The sequence below is a fragment of the Schistocerca serialis genome, unplaced genomic scaffold, assembly GCF_023864345.2.
Source record: "Schistocerca serialis cubense isolate TAMUIC-IGC-003099 unplaced genomic scaffold, iqSchSeri2.2 HiC_scaffold_698, whole genome shotgun sequence".
In the NCBI taxonomy this organism is placed as follows: Eukaryota; Metazoa; Arthropoda; class Insecta; order Orthoptera; family Acrididae; genus Schistocerca; species Schistocerca serialis.
The window spans coordinates 35,000-45,316 of record NW_026048297.1 but is presented as its reverse complement, the minus strand read 5'-3'; the positions used below and the strand labels follow the sequence as shown (position 1 = coordinate 45,316).

Genomic DNA, 10,317 nt, shown 5'->3' with positions numbered 1-10,317 from the left:
TACGTACATCCGGGAAAGCGAAAGCGAACGCGAAAGCGAAAGCAAAAGCAAAGGCAAAGCCCAATGCAGCCGTCAAAGGTAACGTTCACCACGGCAGACACTTGCAGCCGCGCCGCCGTTAAACGCATTTCAGTGCGGCTCCAATACGCCTCCGACACGGGAACGTTCCGTTGCTCTACGAATGCGTTTCTCCCCTTTTTCCCTTCCCCCCCTCCTTGCACTCTTGCCTCATTCCTCACGTTCTGCCCGGACATTCGACCGATCAAAGTCAACCTTTCGTTACCGTTCTCAGCGCGACGGTGTACAACAGTATGACGGGTGTGCCCACGACTTCGGTTCAGTTGCGTGACGCCGGTCTATCGCGCCGATCGACAGTTACTCAGGGGGCGACGGATCGGACCACGTCACCGACACACAAAACACTTTCAAAACAAACAAATACATACCGGATGGACACAGACAAACACGTGTACAGACATTCGCCAAACAAACGACCGCCGCCGCCGTCGTCGCGCTTACTGTATACTGCACTGGACACGCGTGCATCTTGAATGACGACATCGGTGTGCGTGCGTCGTACGCAATCAGTCAGACACGGCTATCAAACATCAGAGTCGAATGGTACATCATCGTGCGTGTCGCCGTACACGTACAGTACAATACAACAACAATGCGTCTTAATGGCACGTTCATTTCAACGTCACTCACACACCTCCACGCTGCAGTTACGTCGCACCATTGTCAAACTCGGCGTACAGCAAAGGGAATAGTGGGCGGCAAAAAAAAAAAAAGAAACCAAACAAAAACATTTCACATTTCACCCTCGCCATGTATGATGTGCAAAAAAAAACAAACCCGCAAACGGCCGTCGTTACGGTGACACAAAAGTCGCCGATCGCACTGTCCCCCCTCGCAGACGGGTAACACACACACACACACCAACAACACCAATGGGTCAAAAACCACGCCAACGAGGCGTGCCACCATTCCACGCCACGGCGACCAACCTCGTGGCCGTACCCCGCGCAACACGCTTTGACGCGCGCCCCCCCCCCCCCCACCCACAATCAAAATGCACACATACATCACAGCCGTCCACACAAACAACAACAACAACAATTCCGCCCTTCCCGCAAAAGGCAAGTTGGTGGCCCTGAAAAGGGCCGTTTTGCCGCTCTCGCAACGGACGAGCCTTCTCCATCCTTCCTTCCTTCCTTCCATTCCAGAGCCACCTCCTTACTTGGAGCTCGTGTACTTGGTCACCGCCTTCGTGCCCTCGCTCACGGCGTGCTTGGCCAGCTCGCCAGGCAGCAACAGCCGCACAGCGGTCTGGATCTCGCGGGACGTGATGGTCGAGCGCTTGTTGTAGTGCGCCAGGCGAGAAGCCTCGGCCGCAATGCGCTCGAAAATGTCGTTCACGAAGCTGTTCATGATGCTCATCGCCTTCGACGAGATGCCCGTGTCAGGGTGCACCTGCTTCAGCACCTTGTAGATGTAGATGGCATAGCTCTCCTTCCTCTTGCGCTTCTTCTTCTTGTCGCCCTTCGAAATGTTCTTCTGCGCCTTGCCAGCCTTCTTGGCGGCCTTCCCGCTAGTCTTGGGCGGCATCTCGAACCAACGTACGGCAGCAGCAACACCAGTAGCAAGCGCTCCGCTCTAGTCAGCGTCTCCCCACACAGTGGCACCCGCCGCCAGCCGCCGCCGCACCTTTACCAGCTCGCCCTGTTGCGGCCGCCGACCAATGGGGCGCGCGCGCAACCGGCCGCCGCACCCGAGCCCATAAAGCACCCCCACCCCGGCTGCGCCGGCAGAAAACCCAAGCCATCATGATCACCCGCAAACTGGGCAAGCGGGCTCCCGCCCGTCGGCCGCTACTGCTCAAGCTGAACGGCCAAGAGCTTCCATGGCGACGTACCGCCAGGTATCTTGGAGTCACTCTCGACACCAGGCTCACCTGGAGGGCTCACATCGGGGACTTGCGCCGGAAAGCTAGTGGTAGGATGCAAATGTTGTATCCTATCCTTAACACCCACAGCACCCTAGCGGCTGACATAGGAGTTAGAACGTACTGTTCCTTAATAAGACCAATAATGGAGTACGCTTGCCCAGTCTGGGGATACGCGGCGGATTGGCACCTCCGCAAACTCCAGGCAGTGCAAAACCGTGCACTTAAAAGGGCATTACACCTTCCCTTCCGCTTCCCCACTGCTGACCTGCACGAAGCAGCGGGAATTCCAACGCTCCATGAGCGATTCAAAGAACTGGCCGAAAGCTTCTACGAGAACTCGGCCAGATCAGACAATAGACTTATCAAAAACCTGGGACTGTATGACACATCACTGGACAGACACAGACGACCTAAATTCATGATTACAAATTAAAACAGCCGAAAAGGCAGCACAGAAACACTAAACACACTGCACCATAAAATGACGTACCAAAAAACATCGACCATTTACCCACTCAACATAGAGGAGGAAATGTCCAGAAGGACAACACCCTCCATTACATACGCTCTCCTCGAAAGTGAGGAAGCTCAAATGCAGTAACGGCTGCGCCGGCACGCACTCCGCTGCTCGACTCGCTGCCGCTCGCACCGGTCGTTTTCGTTTCCGTTTCGTGTGCACCGTCGCTAGCCCATCGCCATGTCCGGACGCGGAAAGGGAGGCAAAGTCAAGGGCAAGTCAAAGTCCCGCTCAAGCAGGGCCGGGCTCCAGTTCCCGGTCGGCAGAATCCACCGCCTCCTGCGCAAGGGAAACTACGCAGAGCGCGTCGGCGCCGGGGCGCCCGTCTACCTCGCCGCCGTCATGGAGTACCTCGCGGCTGAGGTGCTCGAGCTGGCCGGAAACGCGGCCCGCGACAACAAGAAGACGCGCATCATCCCGCGCCACCTGCAGCTTGCCATCCGCAACGACGAGGAGCTCAACAAGCTCCTGTCGGGCGTCACCATCGCACAGGGTGGTGTCCTGCCCAACATCCAGGCCGTCCTGCTGCCAAAGAAGACCGAGAAGAAGGCCTAAAGGAGGCCAGGCAATCGCAGCGCCGCGTGCTCCCCTGCACGCAACGCGCTTTGCCGGCTCGGCCCACAACAATCGGCCCTTTTCAGGGCCACCACACAAACCTACGTCCAAAGCAAAATTTCTGTCGTCCTCGCCGCACCTTGTTTTGTTTCAACTTTGCACTGTCACAGCACAGCCGCCGCCGGCGCACGTCCGCCATCTTGTCGTCCACACAGCCCGTGTGGCCCAACACACACACACACATTTTGCACGGTCGCAGTCGCCTTCCAAACCGACAACGGCAGCAATAATGACCATTGTTAAAGGGAGGCGTGTCGACACACCGCCCTCCACTCCCGCGCGCAACGGCCGTCGACACGAACGAAACAGCTGATCCGGCCGCCTATGCCCACACGCCTTGCCTCGGAAACCCCAACGCCGCCGCAAACAAACACACAGAGCCAAACCACGCAAGCAAATAATCACCGCCTCTCGCACAACAACACACAGCCCGCCATCTCCGTCGCGATCGATACAAAGACACACAAACGAAGCAGCTCCACACACAGCCAGCCACATGACACGTTTCCTTTCCTTCTCCCCTCCCAGTCACATCACGTCGCTCAAACGGAAAGAAAGAAAGAAACAAACAAACACACGCAGCAACAACACAGACTCTTTCGCACTTTTCAACTTCCGAACAGTGTGGTGGCCCTGAAAAGGGCCGTTTTCTAGTCTCTCCCACCCACAAGCACGGCCGCGGGAAGGCCAGCGCCCGCTGCGACGCAGCCTAACCGCCGAAACCGTACAGGGTGCGCCCCTGCCTCTTCAGGGCGTACACCACGTCCATGGCCGTCACAGTCTTGCGCTTGGCGTGCTCAGTGTACGTCACCGCGTCGCGGATCACGTTCTCCAGGAACACCTTCAGCACCCCGCGGGTCTCCTCGTAGATCAGACCAGAGATGCGCTTCACGCCGCCCCTGCGAGCCAGGCGGCGGATGGCGGGCTTCGTGATGCCCTGGATGTTGTCGCGCAACACCTTGCGGTGCCGCTTGGCGCCACCCTTGCCGAGCCCCTTTCCTCCCTTGCCGCGGCCTGTCATCCTTCCTTCCTCGGGCAAAGCAAAACGTGCACAAACAGCAGCTGCAGCGGCTGGCGAGTCGGCTACGGTCTGCGCCCAGCGACTCCGACTCCGTTACTCATGTGCCTACCTGAGGCACGTGTGTGAGCAGGGTAAGCACTTGTGTGCTGTTCCTGCAGGACCTGAAAGAGATGTTTTTGAAAAGACTTCCTAACTGTTGTTGGGGTCCTCTCGGTTTTTATCTCGTGTGTCCTGGTGTTGTTGGGGGAAGGGTTATTCCCGCAACAGGTCCGGCCAACGAGTAGTTGGTCGATGGTGTTGCTGCTGGCCCAAGCCCCGAATGAGCCGATTGCGGGATTGACCCGCTTTTTGGTAAAACTGACGTGCTAGGACTCGGAATCGGTCCCGCAACGTCAGGATACCCGTGTCTTCATGGAGAAAGGTGGTTGGGTAGAACCTGGGAAGGCCCAGCGCAAGCTTCAGCGCCTTGTTTTGGACGCATTGTAGCGATCGTATCGAGGAGTCGGCGGCATTGCCCCACACCACGGCCGCGTACTCTAACACTGGACGTACCAGTGTCAGATACAGCGTGATGCCGTGACGGGAGGGCAATGTGGACTCCGGGTTTAACAAGGGATAGAGTGCGCGAAGCCGCCCTATCGCCTTGTTTCGGATCCACTGGATGTGTGGGGCCCAGGTGAGCCGCTGGTCTAGTCTCACTCCGAGGTAGGTAGCTGTTTTTGACCACGGGATGGGGCCTCCCGCGATGTGTAGGGCTTCTAGGTTTGGCGGCACTCTGCGCTTCGTGAACGCCACCGCCTGGCTCTTGCCAGCGTTAAATTTAAGGCGCCACATGGTGGCCCAAGCACCGAGCGCTTCACATCCTTGCTGGAGGCGACGCCCCATGGTATGCGCGTTCATGCTCCGGGTGAACAGAGCAGTGTCGTCCGCATAGAGGACCAACTCTACTCCGTTCACTCGCGGAGCGTCGGCGGTGAAGAGCGAGTAGAGTATGGGGCCTAGTACCGATCCCTGCGGTACGCCCGCACGTATGGGTCTGTTTGTGGACCTTCCCTGTTCTGCCCTGACGTGGAAAGTCCTGCCAGATAAGTAGGACCTGAGAAGCACTCCGTGCGACGTCGGTACCCCGAGTACAAACAACTTGTAGACGAGGCCGTCATGCCACACGGAGTCGAAGGCGCGTGAGACGTCCAGGAATACCGCCCCAAGGTATTCCCTCGTCTCCAGCGCCCTCATAGCTGGTTCCACGAGGCGGAGCAGCTGGTGGGTCGTGGAGTGACCTCCACGAAAACCAAACTGTTCGTCTGGCAGTATGTCTTCCTGGTCCACGTGTTGCAGAAGTCGCCGCACGTAAAGTCTCTCGAAAACCTTCGAGAGACTTGGGAGGAGGCTGATGGGTCTGTAGCTGGATGGCGACCGGGGGTCCTTGTCTTGCTTCGGGATGGCCACCACCTCGGCATGTTTCCACACCGAGGGGTAGACACCCGTGGCCAGGATTTTGTTAAAGACTGTGGCCAGGTATTGCTCGTACTCCTGAGGAAGATTTCTAAGGAGTGAGTTCGGGATGCCGTCGATGCCACCTGCCCTCCGGGCATTGAGCGATCGGAGTTGCAATGCGACTTCTTCGGCGGTGATGGGGTCTATGCTGTCACCCTCCTCTCGTGCGTCGAGGAAGACTGGGAGACGTTCTTCCACTAGACGGACGTGGACCACGTCGATGTCTTCTACCACGGGTCGGAAGTTTGCCTCAAAGGTGTCCGCTAGGACACTTGCCTTGGCGTCCGGCTCGCAGTAGTGGTCCTGACCGAGTTGCAGGGGAGGTATGCGCTGCCTGCGGCGCAGAAAACCTCTCACGACTCGCCATGCACTGCCGTCATCTGGGTCGAGGGACTCGACAAGGTCGGCCCATGCTTGGTTGCGGTGTTCGCGGACGGCCGCAGTGATGGCACGACGCATGCGGTTTACGCGGCGTTTCGTTACCGGCTGTCGCGTTATTTGCCACTCACGGAAGAGATGGTTTTTCGCAACTATGAGCTCCCGTATTGCTTGCGGGAGGCGTCGCGACCTGTCTTGCGGCCGATGAGTGCGACCAGGTGTGGCAGTCTCTGCCGCTCGCAGGAGTGCCTGATTTAGGGAGGTGATGGCGGCTTCCGCCCCCACCTCCTCCGGATCAGGGGCATCTGTGAGGTACTCCCGTACCTCGGTTTGGAAGTGCTCGACGTTGATATTTTTGAAGGATGGACGACCGGCCCGCACCGCCGCGCCGACGACGTCTATGTCGAAGATCACCGGCAAGTGATCTGATGACAAAGCCGTCCTCGTCTCGGCAGTCGTAAACCGATCGACCCCCCTCAGTATAGCAACGTCGAGAACGTCAGGTTGTCCGCGCACTGGGATGTGGGTTGGGTCGTAGGGCCCTAGAACGATGGCGCCGTGTCTGAGGGCGGCGCGTTCAAGTCGGCGCCCGCTGACATTTGTGAGGCGGGAGTTCCAGTGGGCGGACTTTGCGTTAAAGTCCCCCCCGATGAACAGCCTCCCCTCCATGTCCAGTAGGGTGTCGAAATCGGCCTCTTGCAGAACACCCCGCGGCGGCCGGTATGCCGCCACGAAGGTGATCTTGCCGACAGACGTGTTGACGGTCACGCCGGTGGCTTCAACGTGCTCGAGTTGTGGCAGTTGCACCGGGTAGTGCCGCAAGGACGACCTAACATACGCCGCCGTTCCGCCGCCGTGGGTCGGCCGGTCGGTGCGGTAGCAGCTGTAGTTTGCGACCCTGACGTGCACACCGGGTTTTAGGAATGTTTCACAGACGAGGCAGATGTCTACTGCCTCGCTGTATAGAAATTCCCTAAATTCACCCTGCTGCGGTATAAGACTGTTTGCGTTAAAAACGCAAATAGTCAGGCCATGGGTATGGTCGTTATCCATGACTGGGGGGCTGGGCGATGGCCTGGAGGGCCGTCGCAGCTGCGGAGACTAGACTGGGTAGTTGTGTCATGATTCTGTTTAATGTTTGCAGTAGCGTCTGCAGGTCATCACTGATAGCGCTCGCGGCCGCGGGGGCGGGTGGCGCTGGGGCTGTACTAGGCTGGCACTGTTTTGCGACGGGTGTCTGCGCAGCAGAGGCAGCCTGTCCATTTTCGGCGCGGGTCGGGGGGGGCGGTGGGAGTAGCCCAGCAGCACTGGGTTCCGGCTGTGTGTTGGTAGGTGGTTGCAGGTTGCGGGCAGGTAGGCGGCGTTCACCGCGAGGCGGGGCCTGCTGTTCAGCAGCCCGTCTCCCGGCAACGGACGCAAAACTGACTCCTGGCTGCACTTTTTTGGCAGCCTTGCCACGCTTGCGGGATTTGAATGCGTTACAGCCCCTGTAGCTAGCAACATGCGGCTCACTGCAGTTGCAGCATTTGGGCTGTTCGTCGCGCTTTTTTGCGCAGTCACGGCTTTGGTGTGCACCTGCACACTTTACGCAACGCGCGGGCATGGTGCAGTTGTGTGCAACATGGTCTAAGCCTTGGCAAGAGTAACACTGAAGCCTCTTGCCTTTGGCCTTGAGTAGTTCAACTGAGACGTCGATGTCCGCAATTTTGTCGAGTTGGAAGATTTTCCTGTTGTCCTCGTTGTCCACTAGGACGACAAGGAACAACGGCATCTTTTTGTGCGTACGCGGCGATGTCATTAATTCTACCGTGCGCGCGGAAAAACCCGACTCCGCGAGTTCTTGTTTAAGGTGGGTAGGGTCCATCTTGATTGGCAGGTGGCGTATAACCACCTTTAGTAGCTTCAGGGACTCGGTGTTGTGGGTATAGCAATGGAGTCCCTGATCCCTAACGAGATCCATGAGCTTTTTGTGCTCGTCTATGGATGTTGGGAGGATCTTGTAGACGTTATTCGCTTGGACTTTGAATGACTTTACTTCCACCACTTCTTTAATCATGCGGCGGAGGTCCATGAACTCGTCGTCCCACGTCACGACTACTGGAGGGGGGCGTGTGTGTTTACGTGCTGGGGCGGCGGGTTCCGCTTCCATGACAACTTCGGTTGCCTCTGCGAACCGATTTGATGTGGCTGGCGGTGGGGCGAGCACCTTCTCCAGCCTTTTGGGCTTGGCAGTGTGCCGCCGGTTTGGTACGGTAAAACCGTCTTCCTCGGCTGCAGGGGGCGCTGTGGGGGCGTCTGCAGCAGCAGCCTTCTTTTTTGTTTGGCGCCCTTCAGGCGCGGTTACTGCGGTTTGTTCCTCAGAGTCAGAGGTGGCTGGTCGTTTCCGTGATGCCTGTTGCACATCCATCGGCATTTCTGCCGATAGAAGTGTCCCCAGGTTGGCTTCAGGAATTTCTAGTAGAACTGGCGTTGTTGGGTGCCGTGTTGGGTTTGGGTGGTCGCTGTCAGTCAGTCTCTGCGCGGCGAGGACTGGCGCGCTAGCGGCTTCTTCACTGGAATTGTCCGTTGGGGCGATCAGCAGCGCACTGGCTTCTTGAGTAGCCAAGACTGGTGACGCAACACCATTCGGGGCCGCCTCCGCCAGAGCAGCAACATCTTGAGTTGCTACACCCAGCAGGGCTCCCGGCGGAACAATCACCTCTTCTATGGCCGAGCGCGGCAGTTCACTCAGCGGAAAGGAAGACTCTGTTTGCGGCTGTTGTGCCCGGGCGGCGGCTAAGTCGTGGCGCACGAAATGTGCGTACGCCCTTTCCGCGGCCTCTTTTTCTGCGGGTGTTTCTGGCTTTGCTATGCGATTCATAATCACATACAGCTCAACAGCAGAGATGGGGCGGTAGCCTGAGGGGGCGCAAGAAGCGCCGACCGTGGACGCGGTATCGCTGTGGGCGGGTGGTGTGGCGGATGTTGCCGCCGACAGAGTGCGGTCTGTCGTGACAACATCCTCTATGGCGGTTAGGCAGCTATTATTTGGGTCCATGGGGCACCTGTAATTGAGAAAGAAAAGATGTAGATATCTAACTCTAGTGATCGCGGACTGGTCCCACGTGAAGGGGGTCCTGGATCACAGCGTGCCCTAACGTTCCCTAGGCGTGACGCAAATCGATTCCTGAATCGATTTGTGCCACAGCCAGTAGCAGATAACACGACAATTTTGCCGCTAACCAACCCGCGCGCGAGTAGTCAGCAGGAGAGACAAGCTTTTGCTTTTGCCACGCGGACGCCGTTGACCAACGCACCTTAACAAAGGCGCGCAGACAAAGACGCGCGAGAACAATAGCGCGAGCGAGACAATAGCAGCTGCGGTGAGCCAGAGCGTCCTCTCGCTACGGCGGCTCAGCGCGGTCTTCTGCGCCCAGCGCGCCCGCCGCCCCCCTATATAGACTCTGGCCCGCCCTCCCCCCACCACGCGCAACCGAGGGCATATAAGCGCAGCACGGAGGCGCGCGGGCCCGTTGTCAAGGCAGCACCGGACGCCGCGCCGCACCTAACCTCCACGCACGCCGCTCCGCTACCGCTACCGCTACCGCCATGGCCCGCACAAAGCAAACGGCCCGCAAGTCCACCGGCGGAAAGGCGCCGCGCAAACAGCTCGCCACCAAGGCGGCGAGGAAGAGCGCGCCCGCCACCGGAGGCGTCAAGAAGCCCCACCGCTACAGGCCGGGCACCGTCGCCCTGCGAGAAATCAGGCGCTACCAGAAGAGCACAGAGCTGCTCATCCGCAAGCTGCCATTCCAGCGCCTAGTGCGCGAGATCGCCCAGGACTTCAAGACCGACCTGCGCTTCCAGAGCTCCGCAGTCATGGCCCTGCAGGAGGCCAGCGAGGCCTACCTCGTCGGCCTCTTCGAAGACACCAACCTGTGCGCAATCCACGCCAAGCGCGTCACCATCATGCCCAAGGACATCCAGCTCGCGCGCCGCATCCGCGGCGAGCGCGCCTAAACCGCGCCGCGGCACCGCACCGCACAAACAAAAACGGCCCTTTTCAGGGCCACTAACATCTCTCCGTCGCGAGCAAACTTTGTCGGTCGCCTGCCTCTCGCCCCGCAACCCAAAAAACAAAAAACCACCACTTCCCGTCCGTCCGCCACACCCGCTCACTCTGCCTGCCTGCTAGCAGCGCGCAACAATCACACATCATCCCTCCCCCGGCGCTCCAAGCGCACAATACCCAACGGCCGACGTCACACCGCACGGCTGGCTGGCTGGCCGGCCGCCCGCCGCTTTCGTTTCGAAAACAAAAAAAAAACCCGCACTCCACTCCGACGGCCAACGGCCAGGCAG

General features: G+C 58.8%; 1 protein-coding gene across 1 annotated transcript; it reads right to left on the bottom strand.

Moving 5' to 3' along the window:
* Nucleotides 1–7,021: 7,021 nt before the first annotated feature.
* On the bottom strand, nt 7,022–9,013 carry LOC126449163 (uncharacterized). Its single transcript, XM_050091009.1, has 2 exons — nt 8,012–9,013; nt 7,022–7,519 (listed from the first exon to the last, which is right to left on the bottom strand). Exons 1-2 carry the CDS (start codon nt 9,011–9,013, stop codon nt 7,022–7,024), a joined length of 1,500 nt encoding a protein of 499 aa, XP_049946966.1.
* Nucleotides 9,014–10,317: the final 1,304 nt, after the last annotated feature.